At 39.4% G+C, this 17,573-nt stretch overlaps 2 protein-coding genes across 4 annotated transcripts in view; both read right to left on the bottom strand.

The window, feature by feature from the left end:
• The window catches only part of mtbp (MDM2 binding protein), a 40,098-nt gene extending 36,147 nt beyond the window's left edge, over positions 1-3,951 (bottom strand). The window contains exons 1-6 of the mRNA XM_012922955.3: positions 3,613-3,951; positions 3,206-3,286; positions 2,401-2,474; positions 1,889-2,031; positions 1,708-1,766; positions 768-912 (exon numbers count right to left, since the gene is read on the bottom strand). Coding sequence (XP_012778409.1) covers positions 768-912; positions 1,708-1,766; positions 1,889-2,031; positions 2,401-2,474; positions 3,206-3,286; positions 3,613-3,679 — 569 coding nt within the window. The 5' untranslated portion in view covers positions 3,680-3,951. The remainder of the gene's footprint in view (positions 1-767; positions 913-1,707; positions 1,767-1,888; positions 2,032-2,400; positions 2,475-3,205; positions 3,287-3,612) is intronic.
• Positions 3,952-4,111: 160 nt separating this feature from the next.
• zfat (zinc finger and AT hook domain containing) lies at positions 4,112-17,437 on the bottom strand. Of its 3 annotated transcripts, none has more exons than XM_004565156.6 (24): positions 17,183-17,437; positions 16,356-16,514; positions 15,989-16,150; positions 15,679-15,807; positions 15,346-15,459; positions 15,140-15,262; positions 14,966-15,045; positions 14,171-14,253; positions 13,923-13,997; positions 12,657-12,805; positions 12,453-12,544; positions 12,137-12,285; positions 10,475-11,387; positions 9,878-10,004; positions 9,511-9,743; positions 9,294-9,375; positions 7,915-8,034; positions 6,834-7,007; positions 6,607-6,695; positions 6,017-6,155; positions 5,667-5,773; positions 4,791-4,878; positions 4,573-4,670; positions 4,112-4,493 (listed from the first exon to the last, which is right to left on the bottom strand). In XM_004565156.6, the coding sequence occupies exons 1-24, from the start codon at positions 17,199-17,201 to the stop codon at positions 4,293-4,295; spliced, it is 3,705 nt and encodes a 1,234-aa protein (XP_004565213.4). In that variant the 5' UTR covers positions 17,202-17,437; the 3' UTR covers positions 4,112-4,292. The 3 variants fall into 3 exon arrangements, with proteins under 3 accessions (XP_004565213.4, XP_012778407.3, XP_012778408.3); XM_012922953.4 differs by having other exon boundaries at positions 4,112-4,487; XM_012922954.5 differs by having other exon boundaries at positions 14,966-15,021.
• Between the last annotated feature and the right edge of the window lie 136 nt (positions 17,438-17,573).

Below are 17,573 nucleotides of genomic sequence, written 5' to 3'. Positions count from 1 at the left end.
TTATAAAAATATTCTGCAGTAGATCAAAAACGAAAGAAAACCATTAATCAACATATGAACATTGCCTCTGAAGTTACAGCGGTTTGATTAGACACGGCTAAGCGTTTTGCATTTTGCATAATTTTAAAAAGTTTAAATTTGTTCAGAAGTCTATTGAACAGCAGAAATTAGGTTTTCTTTTCAGAAGTAAAAGAAAAAAAAAACAAAAAAAAAAAAACAACAACAACAGCGGCCGACAGCGCTGTAAACAACGGTAGACTTGTGACAGAGAGAGAGAGAGAGAGAGAGAGAGAGAGAGAGAGAGAGAGAGAGAGAGAGAGAGAGAGAGAGCTGTGCATGAAGTGTGATTTTATCGTGTTGGAAGCAAAACAGCAAAAGTCAGAGGGAATCCATGACGATGTTTATGTGAAGCGTAGTTTGGATCTTCTTTTGCTGCTGGTTCGGTCAATATTGTTTGGAGAGAGATCAAACTAACAGCTTTAGAAAAGGGCGTAAACACAAAGCGCGGACCTGCCGAAACATCAGAATCAGCGAGCTGTTGGCTTTCAGCCCCGACCGGGTGAGAAAGACGACATCTCACTGATTCTGATCCGTCAGCGGCTCCGCGCTTTATGTTTACATTTATGTGCAGAATCCGTGTACCTGCTCTCATTCATTGTTTTAGCTGTTTGGTGGTTGTTGAAATTTTGTGAGGTTTAATCGATAAATCGATTATCAAAACCCACCCCTAATAGAGTGTAATGCATGGGTATTTTTCATCTTCTCACCCAGGTGTGTGCTGTGTGATGACACTGATCTTTGCAGCATGCCAGGAGGACATGTGTTTGACGGCTCCCAGCAGAGGCAGGAGGTCTTTAACAGGAGGGGACTGCTCAGCAGAGCCCAGCACCAGAACATCCAGCAAGGCTTTACCTGATTGAAAAACATAGGAAACAAAAGGACACAGTGTTTCCTTCTTTTATTTATTAATTTTTTCTTTCCATCCATCCATCTCTTGGTAGGACGTATCAAGGCAAGTCGTGAGCTTTTAAAAAGTAGGCAGAATCGCTTGTTATCAAAACCAAATTACAAGAATTGTAGTGACTCTGGCTCCTCAGGGTAACTAAAGTTAGAGGGTAACTGTTTCTGAACTCCTGCGGAGACTGTGTGCCAAAAAACCTTCTCTTAAAAAAACAAAACAAAAAAGAAAACACTTCACGAGGGAGATTTGCAAAGAAGTCAGAGCATTGGTGAACACAGATTTATGCAGTACAGCAGGCAACCTTTTCCACAAGGTTGCAGCAGGCAGATTTTTAGAATCTAACTGCTTAAAATTCGACAGCACTCTTTTAAGAAGAAGTTTTAATTCCTTGATTTGGCTAAGACACAATCGCCCCATGAGAAATTATTTTGTGTAGCAAACTTCTTGTTCTTTTTTCCCATCAGTAAAACAAGCCAATCTTCGTTTTTTTTTTCTTAATGCAGAATGGAAGAAACTGAAGTGGCGAACTGCGCCCTAAAGGTAATCATCGAAGTCACCTGAGAAGTGCTGTGTGGAAGCATTGTGGATTAAAAATCCTCAAACTAGATTTTTTTTTTTTTTTTTTTAGTAAAAGCCTTATAAGATCCAAGTTAACAGCTTCAAAACTGCGGGCAAATTATATAAAAATTATAAGGCGGAAGATATATAAGTATAGAAAGTAACCAATGTTAACTGGATAACAGTACCTGGAGGTGGAAGCTTGTCTGACAGCACATGCAGTCCCTCTGCAGCCTCCTCCATCAGCCTGTTAAAAGTTGAGAACAGATGAGCTGACATGTCACTGTCACGCAGATTCTTGAATGGATAGATGGAGCAAATCCCTGTTACGGACAATAACTGCAGACATTATCATTATTATCATCTCACTCTGTCAGTGTCAGCTCATCAGCCTTTTGGTCCGGTGCCTCCTGGTTCTTCAGAGAACCCAAACAAGCTTCCAAAGAAGTGGGTTTCTCCTCCTCACCGTCACATCTGTGAAGGCTCAACTCTTCCCATTTAGAGGTGCAAAACTGCCAAACAAGAGACAATTACTAAACTAAATCCAGAATTCTTTATTCACAACTTAACAGTTTGAAAGGTAAAATTCTGCATTGTTTCCTTGTCAAATGTGTGTCAATGTGGTTAAGTATGAAGCATAAAGTGCTTTTGCAGTTTTAATAACGGCATTCTGTACCAATTCCTAACTTGCCATTGCAAAGATGAATAAAACTGTTGTAAAGCTGATATTGTATTTAATAAGTAAGAAGTAAGAAAGGAAATGACACAATAGCTACGTTGGTGCAGACTTTGACAACTTGTGACAATTTAAAGCATCACACATAAAAAAGCTGTATATACAGGCACCATATCTATGCTCTTGAATCTTCCAAGTGTCTCACCTGTGCACCTCCGTGACAAGCCTGAACAGCAACGTACCACCTCCGAGCTGACGGGCTGCCACTGAGAGAACAAGCTGGGAAAACATGCAGTGAGAAAGATGTAAGGAAGGGAAATAACTTGGTCTGTCTTAACACTGATACAACACTAAAGTATATACAGCTGTAAAACACTAAGTACAACGCACGATTCAATAACTTGTAGAACCACTTTTAATAGCAATAACTTCATCTTTTCTCACATGGTTGTTGAGAAATTTTGTACCACTCTTATTTACAATGTTGCTTCAGTTCACTGATTTTTCATGCACAGCTCTCTTAAGTTTTTGCCACAGGATTTCTGCCAGGCTGAGGTCTGAACTTTGATTGGGCCACTGCAACATCTTGATTCTTTTCTTTTTCAACCATTCTGAGGAAGCAGATTTGATGCTGTGCCTGGGATCATTGTCCTGTTGCATTAGCCAATTTGAGCCAAACTTCAGCTGTCAGATAGATGGATTCACATTTGACTCTAGAATACTTTGCTATACAGAAGCTCTGACAATGCAACAGTGTCTTACAAAAACTGTTTGCTTTGTATATGTTTTATTTTGCAAACTACTACTTCTTATCTTATTTTTGCCTCGTGTATTCGTAAATAGGTTTAAACGGTGTTCCTTTATGACTGATTTGATGACCAATTTAGCATCTGGCCAAGAAATGACCACTGAAAATTGAACATTTACAGTGATGCTGATTAGTGATTAATGTGCAGTATCTAGAACCAATAGATAGAGCAACTATCTAAGTTATCTATCTGTTACTGTACCTGGAAACACAGAAACCTTCTCTGACTCCTGAGTGGAGATGTCCACGAGTCTGCCATATATCTGCTTTAGTGGCTCCAAACCTGCGATCAGTGAAAACTGAGCTGTCAGGATTCATTACAAGCAGATTTCTGATTTATTTAAGACTGAAAAGAACAACAAGTAGCAAATTTGTTAAAAGCTGCTAGCATAGTTCACTCTTCAAATTCTTTGACCGGATAACCATCGTGATTACAAACAAAATGTGAAACACAAACGTATACGAACAAAGGTTAACAAAGTCAGGACGATATTAAGAGCTCAGCCAGACGAAGTTTACAGTTACAAAGCTAACACGGGCTAAGTCTGCACACTTTTAAGGTACTGGCAGAGGAAGTATTACATGTTTCCAAGTTAAATGAAAACTTACATTTAAAACCATCCGGCGACTCGTCATCAGTTCGGCAAAAAGATATAACTAAAACATACCGGTCCATCTCCAGTAAATATTAGTAAATATAGGATTGCTGTTTGTTTATTGGGCTCTTTCGGTTAATAGAAAAACACTCGCGTCAAATTTCCCACCAGTTCATCTTCTTCTGCGCAAACTAACATGCACTGTTAGCACTCAAAAGGCTCTTCACCGCCATCTATTGGACTGAGACGGAACTACATCATTTGTATTAGAGCCGTTCTAGGTAAATTAATAATATTTAATGCGGTTCAGCGACAAATAAATGTGCGAATAAATTACACATGAATCAGTTTGCATGGTACTATTTTCATTTTAGAATGGTATCTGTGGTTTTAACTTCCACCTTCTTCTTACCTGGTGTTTACTGGGAAGTCTGCTTTGTGGTATTTCTAATACAGTATATTGCACCATGTTATGAGCCTGTCATTAAATTTGATGAAATGAAGCAAGCACATTCAAGGGAAGAGATTTTATTAAAATATACTTTGTTAGTACAAAATATACCACATTATCACAGGCGTATTGCACTTAATTTCATTACTGTCTGAAAAATATATGTAACTAAGTGTTGAAAATGTTGCTAAATCCATATTTTACTGTTTATTGGTACATTATGGTAAAATGGTAGCAAAACACTAGTTGATTTCTACAGTGTGTTCCTGTACGTAGACAATATAGTGGTGTGTGTCGTCTCCCTGAGTAAGGACTGTCAGTGCCTCCAGGCTGTGTCCCTCCTCTAACACCATCACCTGGTCACCATTTAGGGCCCCCTCTGTGTTTACCACCATCAGCTGGTTGCTGCAGTTACCGACTTCCTGCTCGTCGGCCACCTGCAACTTCAGAGACAGCTCAACATAAACTTTTTGCCATTTTGTAAAATCTCACCTCCTTACATGGTGATGTTTTGTCGCTCACCTGCTGTACAACAGCTACAGTGCCTGGAGCCATGGCGACCATGGAGGTGACAGCATCCTGAGTCTCTGAACTGAGCTCAGTGATCTGCTGGATGTTAACTGAACAGAAAAGGCACTAAATGAATTCAGTGTTATATAGGACATAGGTAAACGCACATTATAAGCACATAAAACAGCTTCAGTTATCCTGAAGCTGTTGATGCTTCTTGAAGGTTTTACCGTTGTCCTGCAGGGTTGCTAATGCTGCCTCTGACAGGTGCTGTTCATCCTCCACAGACACATACTGCGCCTCTACTTCCTCTCCCACCTACGTATTCATACACAAGGAAGAGATTATATTAAGTTAGTTTCTAGTTACTACAAATAAACCCAATGGTAACATTCTACAGCTATGGGATACTAAGGTGCTAACATGGTATGGATGACATGGTGTGGATACAATGTTTACCTTCTTTACTTAGCCAAACAGGACAGCGGTAAATAAGTGATAAAATTTCATTCTATGTTTGGATGCATGCTCAATCATTCATGTATAGAAATCCTGTTCATCTGGATGTGGGAGAAATGTTTTCTCATTCATTTAAGTAATCTCTTCAGTGTCAGATCAAGTTACGTAGTAGATTTCCTGCTGAAGCATAAATTGGGTGAAAGTAGCAGCTCTTAGCCAGAGGCTGTTTGTTTTCCCCAATGTATAATTCACAGCAATCCTCCAGGTACTTCACTACCTGCACTACATTACTCTCTTTGTGCCGGGGGACCCAATCCTTGGGGTAGACCAGTTCTTTGGCGTAGTATGTTTTTGGGTTTGAAAGCCACAGAGACGTGATTTTTAGAGAAAATGATCTGTTCCAATATTCCTGATACCAAAACAATAACCAAAGAGTCTTACTAATGGAGCAGTTAGTCTTCTCTTCTGGATCAAGCAGATGGCACAACACAGAAGAGCTACAGTAGCTCGCCGGGCCCCGTTTCTCTACAGTAAACTCTACATCCGGATAAACAGAATACCCTTTCTAGGCTACCAGTCCACACACTTCAGCGTTCACACCCAGCTAGCTTTATTTTATTATCATTGTATCTTGTGTATTTGTTTACCTCCCAAGGGCCTTCTACCACTTTCAGACTGTGTTTGCTCTTCAGGTGACGATTCAGCTCCCACTTTGTGCCATAAACAAATTCACATTCGGGACACTTCATACCTCCTAAACATAAGCACACACAAAGAGCTATATTACACTTTGTTTGAAACCCTACATACTCTAAGTCAGACAACAATTACAGCTACGACAGAGGTCAGACAATGTAGTAACCAGAGCTTGCCAAGAGAAAACAAATGTCAACGCTGTATTCAAATGTTTTACAAATGTCTAGCTGCAGTGAAATTATATATTAATTAATAATAATCAAGGTGCCTGGACATAGTGGAGGGAGAGCAGAGTTAGGACCTTGCTGTTTCAGGGCGTCAGGGTTTGGCAATCCGGGTCCGGCATTCTCGTATCTCTGATCCGGGTGCTTCACATTGTAGTGCCGCTTCAGAGCGCCAGCAATGTTGCAGGAGTAGTGACAGTGAGCACAACGAAACGGCTACAGAGACAAACACATGTTAGTGCTGCTGTTTAATTCTAGTTTTCTCTTGTTGGGTAAAATTTTGCAGCATATCTAAAGCAAGTTTTTTTTAAATACAGAATGCTGATGGGTCATTTCATTTGAAATCAACCAACTTTTAGAACATTTTCTGCTCGACCGTTTGAGATTTGCATGAAAGTTTTGTGGTTCAAGGAGTTTGGTGTAAGGATTACGGCTGCTACACTATTTTCAGTCATCTGTATTTCTTTATTCTACTCTTTTTTTATATTTGATAAATGATGCTAAAATCTCACAGTAATCATTATAGGTGTTGAAACTTTGTATCATAAAAGGCCCGTGTTGATTTGAGATGGAATCACGGACCCTGATGGTTTGTCGCTCTATTTATATTCTGTTAAAAGATAAATAATAATAAAACTGAGGATGGTAAGGTTAGATGTAATCTGACCTTAAATTTAGCGTGCTGCTCCATGTGTCTGAGTAAGGAAGGTTTAGAGACCGAGGTGAAGTCGCACTCTGAACATTGAAACCGCTTCCCTGGACAGACGCAAAGTAAACACTGTGACATTTATCATCACTGGTCATTAAGAGCATTTGTGACATATGCAAAGTTATCATTAATTCTAAATTATAATATTAAAGAAATACATAATGTAATTTTAACAAAGTGCATACCTTCATCTGTGTGGCTCAGTCTGTGGCTTTTCAGCGTGACTTTAGATTTGAACTTTTTCCCACACAGATCACAGAGGTGACGTCTCTCCGTATTATGTCGGTTCATGTGAGTCTTCAGGTTGCTTTTACTGCGACCTGCATAGTCACACACGTTGCAGACGTATGGCTTCAAACCTACCCACACAGACAACAACATACAAACACACACTTAACAAGCTGCCAGCAGAAAAGATTATTAAGCAATTAAATTAAATTATTAAGCAAAAAATAAATAGACATTTTGAACATGGAAATCTTCGTTTCCAAATGCAATCAAATTATATTTAAGCCATAAACAGCAAATCTCAGCAGGAAAATGTTTTTACTCCTGAACTTTTAAGAGATACGCGACTAAAGTGGATATTTTATGGATACTTGGTGCCAATTGTATTTACGAGTGACTGTTGAAAAGGTGCAGCCATCGGTGATCTGGATTAGAGTCAGCCAAGTATTAGAATAGAAAGAAAAAGAAAATAAAGCCAGATAAACTTTTTTGAAAATTGTTGTTTTATAAACTGACGAGGTGAAAAAACTTATCAAATCAAGCGAGTACAGCAATTTGCTTCCTCAAGACAAAATGTTGTACTCTACAGCAGATATGAACAGGCTGTATATATTAAGCAGCTTCAGCCGAGCAGGGACATATTCTTCAGTCTTAAAGTAATTTTAGCAATCTCATTCACCTTTAAAAAAAACATCTGCAGAACAAAAAGTCCTGCTGCAGAGACCAGTGCAAAAGAAAAATAGCCATTAAAGTGTTTCTTTTGCCAGCATTACACATGGACAATTTTGCTTGTTTTTGTTTTCATCATTTTAAGAGTAACTTGACTAATGGGCCAATTTCCCTCAACAACATCTGCATGTGTATTTGCAGTCTGCTTCATTCTTCTGGACGACGGCCAGGAGGAAGAGGGACAGATGGTAACTCAGCTTTCAAAAATAATGATACAGTAAAACTCTGTGCAGAGGTGCTCGCCCACATGTGCTGAGGACTTGTGCTGTGTGCGTGTCGGCAGCTTTAAAGAGCAGAGTGTTATCAGACCTTGATGGGCCCAGATGTGCTGCTGAAAGTCACTGCTGTTCTTTAGGAAGTAGGAGTCACAGTAAGGGCACTTCTCCGCACGCTGCACCATCAGTCCTTTACCTTGTATAGGAAGAGTGTCTGTCCAAAACATCCATGCAAACAAAGAAACATGCAGTAAATGTACAAGATGGCAAATTTCTAATGGGCATCAAAATATTGTGAAAGTTAGCAACAGAAACTAGCTTTGCTATTTATTTATTTTAGCCTTGTGCGACAGCTTTGGCTGAAAGCAACTGCAACACTTTGATCATTTAAAGGTCCGGGGTGTAAAATCTAACCAGTAGATGTCAGCAGATTGCAGTCAATTGTTGCTGTTAAGCAGCATCAGGGAAAGTTTCTTGGAAGTGGATCTAACATTGTTGGACTCGGACACTTAGTGAAAAAGTTCTTGTTCAGTATAATCAAACTATTTATCAGAGGGAAAGTGTGATTTTTAAGAGACTCGAGCCTAACATTAGCTGGCATAACTTAGTTTATGACGCATAGCTTAGCTGTTGTTGTTGTTGTTTAGTTGGCTCGTTTTGAAAGCTCTCTGGAGACGGGGCGGCCACATGTTTAATCTGCTGATAACAATTAATATCTGGAATAAATAAGCGTGTTTAGGGATATTTTGTGTGTTAGAGCTCTGAATTGAGTTTGTAAAATGTGGCTTAACGTGCGGAAGGGGAGGATGAGGTTTTTATCCAGATCCCAGTTGAGTTGTTTTACTTTTTGGTGAAGGGGACGGGTTCTCGGATGATTAAACAGAAGCATCATCCTACATATCCTGAGTCTGATGGTGGAGGCACTACTTAAAATTTGCCACCATGGGACAGAAATGCGTACGAGCTCTTCTCCTCCATCTTTGCCGTACTACGTATGTGGACAGTCTGTGGACAGTCTGTGGACAGTCTGTGGACAGTCTCTAGCCAGACACATAAAACTCAAGTAGGTGGAACATCGCCAGTCCATCTCAGCCACTTCAAGATGGTGGGCCAACATGGCAGCTTCCACAAATCAGTTCCGCGTGTATTTTTAATAGATTAAAACTAAGTTTATGAAATCACATCAGTTTGCTGGAAGACCATTCTACACTGTGTATTTATGAAAGCAACATTATTTTTATATAAAATTACCTGACTGACTGTGCTCACAATACGTGCCCAATAAAAAGTTATAATAATAATATAATATATATAATTATATAATAATATAATTTGGATTTAGTGAGGCAGGAGCAAAAGGTAATACTGGCAGTTTTAAAAAGACAGATCTGAATCTGCTTTAAAATAAAAACAAACAAGAATGAGTTATATAGTTTTTTTGTAGTGACACAGCAATGCTTGTGTGTTCTTTACCAGGGTGTGATGTTTTAATGTGGTGCTTTAGTCTGTGCTCTGGATAATTACGATGGCAGACAGGACACGTCTCACTCCTCCCCTGTAATTGAAGAGAAGACACAAGGAAAGGCTGAAGGAGCAATCATTTTTAGTTGTTTAAGCCTCAGTGTATAAATTCAACAGCACCACATATTAAGAACCTATCACTAGGAACTGGTCTGCTCAGGCTAGTTACCTGCTCTTTGTGTGTTCTCATATGTGCTTGAAGTTTGTATTTGTCAGGCGTGCTGTATTTGCAGTCAGGATTCGAACAAGTCAGCAGCAAGCCACTGTGCTTCTGGATCTGGTGTCGCTTTAAAGAGCTTTTGGTGATGGAAGAGTAGCTGCACTTTGAGCAGTAATGCAGGTGCTCCTTGGTGTGTGTGCGCACATGGCTGTTATAGTGGACTCTGTACCAGAACAGTTTACCTGTGCGGCACAAAACTGTGATTAGGAGCTGCACACAGTATTTAACAGTAAATTACAGTTAAGTGAATATTAAAAAAAGCAGGACAAAGCAAATCCAATCTACTCAAAGAGTTTTGTTTTTTTATTTGTCTTACCGCAGTATTGACATTCTAGTTCTCCATAAATTTTCCTAAGCCGCTGGAAAGTCTCCATATTGAGCTGAGTCTTCTGAAGGGATGAAAACACCTGCTCGAATGCATTGTGATGGGAACCCTCTGAAACCTACCAGCAGAAATGGACAAATGCAACCTCAGTATAAGACTGGATAAAAATGCTTGTCTTCTTACCATGAGTGATTTATCGGAGATGATTTATCGTGAGAACTAAACTTACTATAAAATAGTTATTGCTCAGCACTCATGCAGAGGACGCTACTTCAAACTGAATCTCTGCATTGGCAAATTAAGCAGGACTATCTACATATTTAAAGTCATACAAATAGGAAGAAGGATACGACCAGATTAAGGAATCTAATCCCAGTAAAACTACACTTGTTTTCACCATTTAAAAAAAAAAAAAAAATACAAAATGTGTTTTTTTCTCTTGGTAATATTGGTTTGTGATCTTAAAGAATAATACAGCTAATGTGGAGGTGCTTCCTCGTTTGTGTAAATATAAAACATAAACGAGGTAACATCTAAAGAAGAAATATTTTCATTAGGAATTAAATCATATTATAATTTTGCATTTACCTCCTCTGATTGTGCAGCCTGGCTGTTGTCTGGACCTGCAGACAAATGTGTGCATGCGCTGGCATCAGACGGGGTTATAGTTCCTGATGATGATGATGAAGATGATGTGCGTGTGTTCTCAGCAGGTGCGTGTCCATTTTTTTGAGTCCCAGCCTCTAAGTGTGGACTTTGAATGCTCTCTTGTGATAACAAGGTGTGCGAGTCCTCTTTGAGTCTTTCAGCTGCAGAGCTGCATGAGTCTGGCGTGTTAATGTGTGACATCTTCTCTGCTGCTGCTTCTTCTTGTCCGTCTTTAAAGGTTGGCTGTGCTTCTCTCTCTTCTATTCCTACTTCCTTTCCCATCTCTCCATCTATCAGCGGCACTGCCTCTAAACTTTCAGCGGGATTTTTATTAGCCTGTTCTTCTTCATTCTCTTGCTCTCTCTCTTCTCTCAGCTGTTCTCTTTCCACATCTTCCCATTCCTTCCCCCCTGTGCCATGTTGTCCGTCCTCTTCTCGTATTCTGTCTTCTTCTCTCTCCTGTGGTATCCGGCACTCCTGTGTGTCCATGCTCGCCTCACTCCCCAGCATGTCTCCTCCAGGCTGAGCCAAATAGTAGCTGCTGTTGATGGAGTCAGTGAAGGTCTGCTCTTGATCTAGTCCTGGGTGACACTCTGTCAAGTGACTCTTCAGCCTCTGTGAGCTGACAAACTTCTCGTTACACACGGAGCACACGTACAGGAAGAGGTGCTTCCTGACATGAGCAGAGAGGGCAACCATCTTGGTCACGGCATGGTCACAGAGCAGGCAAGCGTAGGGACGCTTAGGCCCATGGACTAACATGTGGCGCTCTCGCTCTAGGTGGTTTTTGAAGCGTCGGTTACATATGTGACAGTGGTAAAGGAGCTGTCTGAGGCCCTGGCGAGTTTTTAACCTGGATTATATAGACAAACGGAACAGATTACAAAGGCAGGGTCACAGGAAACAGTCAGAGATATCAGCAAAGATCAGAGTTTCCAAATCTGACAGTGACAAAATTAAGTAATTTTCCCCCTTTTCACCCAAATTTAAAAAAAAAAAAATGCATGTGTTGTGACTCGCAAAGATCATTTGCAATTAATTACAAGCCAAATTAGTAAAAAAAAAAAAAAAAAAAAAAAAAAAAAAACAACACTATATTGCCCACAGTATTCCTTCACCCATCCAAATCATTGAATTCAGCTGTGCCAATCACTTCCATGGCAACAGGCGTATAAAATCAAGCTTTTACAAAGAAAGATCTATGAAGATCACGTTTGATGTGAAAGCACTTGAATGGAGTCCTGACATCAACCTGATAGAACACCCTTGGGATGAATTAGAGTGGAGACTGCGAGCCAGGACTTCTGGTCAAAAATTCCCATAAACACTCCTAAACCTTGTGGAAAACATTCAGAGAAGAGTTGAAGCTGTTATACCAGCAAAGGGTGGGCCGACATCATGTTAAACTCTGTGGATTAAGAACGGGATGTCCCTCTAGCAAATACGTTTGCAATATAGTGTATCTACAATGAGCTACATTAACGTATTGTTGCATCAGGAACTCTTCCCTCTGTCTTTGGCTATAAACCCCATTCAACACTTCACGCACCACCTCCCTGGAGGAGCACCTCACAGTTTGAAAACCTCTTCAGCAGGACAAACCTCAGTTGTTGGTAGCTCTGGTAAACAGTGAGATCTTTTAGATTATGTCGTTTCTCCATGTGTTTCAGCAGGTTCTTGACATCAGAGTACTTTTTCTCACAGAAGCCGCAGTGCTGCTTCACCTTCATATGGACACGCTCTATATGGACCTGCATCCACAGAGACACAAATTACAAACCATGCAGCTTCACACTGAAAATATATTCAGTATATCTAACACGGTCAAAAGAGAACTTTAATATCTTGAAGCCTGTGTGTTAATGCTAATAATACTCAGCATGTAACAATATGACTACTGAGAGCAGTATGCCAGCACCTTGAGGTGTCCTGGGCTGAGGCAGGTGAAAGGACAGTGCTGACAGCTGAACTTCTCTCCAGTGTGCTTCCTCAGGTGAACATTCAGGTTTGCTTTAAAGGACAAATCTAGTAAGTAGTGCAACTCTTCCTTTTCCAGTTAATGCTACAACTTCAACTTTGTATTCATTTACGCAGCCATCCTGAAATCTATAGACTAATTTACCTTTGATGGCCGATGCGTAGTCACAGTGCAGACACTGAAACGGTTTTTCTTGGGTGTGTGTCCTCAGGTGAGCAACCAGTGAGTGTCTGAACTTAAAGATTTTGTTACAGAACTCACAGGCAAAAATTTTCAGGTGGCTCTGAGGCAAACTGTAAGACAGCAGGTGACAATATTACATTTCTCATAGCTGATCAGTTTCACTCCTGTTGATATCATGGTGAAACAGGGTGGACCTAACCTGTCATATTACATAAGAAGAAGCTTTTAGCTACACTGTAGCCCCAAATCTAAAAACTGTGTAAAATAAAATCCACATACAGTCGTGTCTATACTGCCGTGTGAAAAATTAAGTGCACCCCATGAGCCAGCATTTTGTAGTTAGCATTAGCTGCAATAACTTGAAGTAATTTTTGAAGTAGGTTTTCTGTAGGACTTTAACAGTCTCTCACATCACTGTAAAGGAATTCTTCCCTCTTTTTCTTTACAGCGTTACTTTAGTTTATTGAGGTTTTGCGGGCATTCATTTATGCCCAGTGCTTTTAAGATCCGGTCAAAGCATTTTAGTCGGGCTGATGATGTCTGGACTTTGACTGGGCCATTACAACACCTTGATTCTTTTTTTTCAGCCATTCTGTTATAGATTTGCTGTTGTGCTTGGGATCATTAATCTGTTGCACATTTTAGCTTTTGGGCAGATGGCCTCTACAATACTCTGGTATACAGAGGAGTCCACTCAATGACTGCAAAGTCATGCAGCTGTAAAGAAGCTCTAATCATCATAGTGCCACCACCATGCTATGAGCTGTGTGTGTGTTGATAATATGTTGCATCTGGTTTTGTCTGTCCTAAGGACTTTATTACAAAAGATGTAACCTAATCCATGCTTCCATTTTTTTAAGTTCTTTCATGAACTTTAATATTATACATGCTAACTGAGGCCTGCAAGGTATTATATGTAGTGGTCTAATACTAGGATAATTTAGTGGGACGCCCACTCCTGCTTAGATTAATAACTGTCTTGTATACTTGTAAATAATCTTTCTCTCTGTAGAATGATGGACAAATTGTTTGGAATTGGCCTTAAAACTATTCTCAGCTGCTCTGGAACAGTCAAGTGAATTTGATTAGCAGCACCTGGATGCTACTTACTTTCTTAATTTCTGTAAAGGCAGTAAGGGTGCGCTTATTTTTTCACATGATGCACATATGAAGAAACAACATTTGAGTGAAAATACAACTACAAATATTAAAATATTCAAAAAGTACTTGGAAGCATCTTGTTTGATAGAACATTCCTGGAAGCCCCTGCTGTTTGTCGTTGTTGTTGTGGTAGGATTAGAACTAGGAATAGAAAACAAAACAAAACATTGACAGGTCACACAGCGACAACCAGAAACTTAAAAATCTTGTAAAAGATTGTTAATGTTCACAAACCAACTATTTCACCTAAAATCAATTACACTGACTTCTAATTACTTACAAGAAATCTTCTGGTTTAATAATTTATTAATTACCTTGGCTCCTGGTCTGTTTGAGGGTTATCTGTGATGGCTTCACTTGCAACATCATGTGACTCATTCTGGACGACTGCAGAGTGCTGAATGTCCAGAAAGATCAATATAATAATGTCACAAAATACTTTTGGACAACAAACACGGTATCTTTTTTAGGACAGAATCACGAGTTCAAATTCAGCTGAACTACTAAAACTTTCTTCACTGCAACAAAAACACTGTTAACAAGTTATAGAGATGTCAGCAGAAAGTAAGTATAATGTAAACACTGTGCACAATCCTGTGTTTCTAAAGGACAGAATTGAATTTTACTTCTGTGTAATTTCGAGTTTTATGAGCAACATAAAATCAAAACACCACGTGGCTAACATGGTTACAAAAGGAAGAGGTCTCAAACCATGTGTAAATTAAACTGTGTAACTTTGTTAGAAGACTTTGTTGTACATAAAAAAAACATATTTTAACCCTTTAAAGCCAAATGTAATGTATTTAATACATAAGTTTTTAGGACTCCTAGAAACATAATCAGTGTAATAGTTTTACCCCCAGATAAACAAAATAAATTGCACGTTACATTTTTTAGGAATAAATTACAAAAATAGCTGGATGTGGCAAACATGATACAAATTAAAATTAATATATGCAAATTACTATATTTTATTTTTTTATTTGTCAGAAGGTTCGATAAACACTCCATTTAAGAAACTGATTTGGGCAATTCCATGGTTCAGGCTTTAAGGGGTTAAAATCTGTGTGAACTGACTCTTTGCTGTTCCACAGCATTTCAGCACTTACCTGAGGTTGAGATTGAGGTTTGATAGAACCAGATTCTGCTTCTGCTGAACCTTCCTCTACAGGAACCATTTTAAAAACACCTTTTGAATTAAAAGTGAAGTATTATAGTTATTCATAAAACTGCATTTTTAGCCAGAAAGTAAAAGCAGGCTTAAATACCGCTTTAATGCCAACCTGGAAGTGTTTCATATTCTGTCAGAACAACACTGATAACAGATTTTTTGTTTCCTGTTGCTTGGCCTCCTTCCTTGGAGATGCAACTGTGGTTGGTTTTTAAGGATCTAGAGTTTCCCCCTTCTATAAACAGAGAACAAAAGATAGATCAGATCATTATTCTTCCAATAATGATTAATTTTAAGAAACCATATTCATGATCTTACTGCTTTCTCGATCAAGTCCTGATTGTGTCTGGTTGTGTTTATTCTGGTTTGGATCAACTCCTCCGGGATCCACATTTTCCGTTCCCTCACCTTCTGCTGTACCAGAGATGCTCCCTGAAAATTATTGTGTGTATTAAATTGATAAACTTCAAATGTTAGGTACAGTAACTAGATCTACTTTAACATCTTCAGTGTGTGTGTGAAAAGATTTAACAGTCTTCAAGCAACATTTCTAGCATGCTCTCCAACTAACTGTTCTTTGAAATCATCTGCGGCAGGCATTGACTTTCCTGCTGATAAATTATTTCACATTTGTGCCCTTTGATTCCTCACCATTTTCCTCCTCATCTGCATCTTCATCCTCTTCTCTTAGGCAGATGTGTTTAAGGATTTGACGCCTGTTGCTGAATGAGCGATGGCAGTGTCTACATTCCAGGCCTGATATCCCATCATTTTTTTGTGCTAAAAAAACATTATTACAAAAACATATGTACCACAGATTAGTAACAGCAAAGCTACATTACTAATCAGGAATACAAAACAAGAACCAGCTATCCAACTAATATAATCAGTCAGCAGTCTGCAGACCAGTACTACCAGGTAACAAAAGATTGATTTACACTGTATAAGGCAACAATACCACCTTCTGCTGAACTAAATTGTTGAATTTCCTCCTTTTTTCTCTTTTCTTCTCTGGAGTTATTCTCTGGAGAATGGCTGGAAATGGCCGTGCCCTCTGTCAAATCTGTGCGTATCTTCTTCGTAGAGCCCTTTGGTCTTCCTCGTTTTCGCTTCACCGGGGTCTCTGTGGGCCAATAATCCAACAGAACAGTTAAAAAAAGGCAGCACTGTTTGTTTGTTTTTTCATTTCTTGCAACACATCCACCTAAGAGAACAGCATCAACAAAGACATTATTCTGCAATCATTGTCTGTGTAGCCAAAACATTTACAGACCTGAGTAAGGTCTTTTTTTGTGATAGTAATAGTGGTGATGTGGTGGTGCTCTGACCTGCCAGCTTCTCCACAGGATCTGCCACAAGAGGCTGCAGCGCAATAATGATGTCATCTAGAGGCTCCTGCTGAGGGTGCAGCTGGGAGCAATGTGCAAGTAGCTGGGAGCGACTTGGAGAAAAGACGTTGCACAGGCGACACATAAACACAGAACCAGCTGGGGACACAGAGAGAAAAGGTGGCATATCCAGAGCCTTTTGTTAAATAAGTTGATCTCGTCGTGGTTTTTTTTTTCTTGTACCGTAGAGGTTTATGCGTTAATCAACTAATATTTGTAGCACAGAGAAGATACATTTTGCGGCAATATGAGAAACTGTGGGGTGGATATTGGCTAATTTTACCGTGTTATATACTGCATGTATGTAATCTGCTGGAAAATGTAAAAAGATTAATAACAAACAAGTAATCGGTTTTCTCTCAACTCCCAATCCACCTCAAATGAAACATATTATTACAGGAACAATAGCTTAAAAGCCACTCCCAAACTAACCAGATCGTCTAACCAGACATTGTTAACTTCTATGATAATTATTGCTATAGTAAAGTACACGTGTATAATTTGTCATTTAATGCTGATTTAAGTGTGGGAACTACATTGACCGTGGAGTCAGGTGACACTGTGTGTTAACGTAACAGGTTACGGTTTGTAGCTTATTTGTACTTTTCTTTCTGTATAGTGTCCATAGTTTGAGCATAATATTAAAAAACGCCAAATGAAACGGTGCCCTTTTTTTTAACCATGCACGTCTGTTTATTTTGATTTGGCCCGAGTTAACATGAAGACCCGAAAAACATATTCGAGTTGAAGCTAGCCAAATTTCTTACCTGCTTTTTGTCCATCCATTTCCCTCTGCGACCAACGAGCGAAGTAATACTAATTTATATACAGGCCAGAACCTATATGAGAATAAATTTATTCACTAAATCGTGATTTAGAGTCTATTTTTTACTGAATAAAGACACACATTTCTGTCGAATCTGCGGCACAAATCCTTCAGGCCAGCGGAAGTTTGCTGGAGCTGCAGCACTGTAACAGACATCGCCCTCTGTGGCAGGAGGACCGCACTGCAGCGCAAAGCAGCGCGTTTAGGCGATAGAAGCGACCAAAAAGCACCCCTGGCTGTTCGCTTGCACATTCGGGCCTCGAAAAGACTAGAGATAAAAAAAAAAAAAAAACCGAACGTGTTACAGATTCTGTGCTATTTATCATATACTT

This window comes from Maylandia zebra, linkage group LG11 (assembly GCF_041146795.1).
Source record: "Maylandia zebra isolate NMK-2024a linkage group LG11, Mzebra_GT3a, whole genome shotgun sequence".
Taxonomy (NCBI): domain Eukaryota; kingdom Metazoa; phylum Chordata; class Actinopteri; order Cichliformes; family Cichlidae; genus Maylandia; species Maylandia zebra.
This window is presented reverse-complemented; position numbering and strand designations above follow the sequence as displayed.

What these genes read in the sequence shown, in the direction of transcription:
- zfat (XM_004565156.6), bottom strand. An exon ending in AACCTCAATCTCAACCTCAG is followed by an intron (nt 14,254 to 14,965) that starts GTAAGTGCTGAA and finishes CTGGACATTCAG; the next exon opens with CACTCTGCAGTCGTCCAGAA. An exon ending in TGACGCCCTGAAACAGCAAG is followed by an intron (nt 5,774 to 6,016) that starts GTCCTAACTCTG and finishes GCTTATGTTTAG; the next exon opens with GAGGTATGAAGTGTCCCGAA.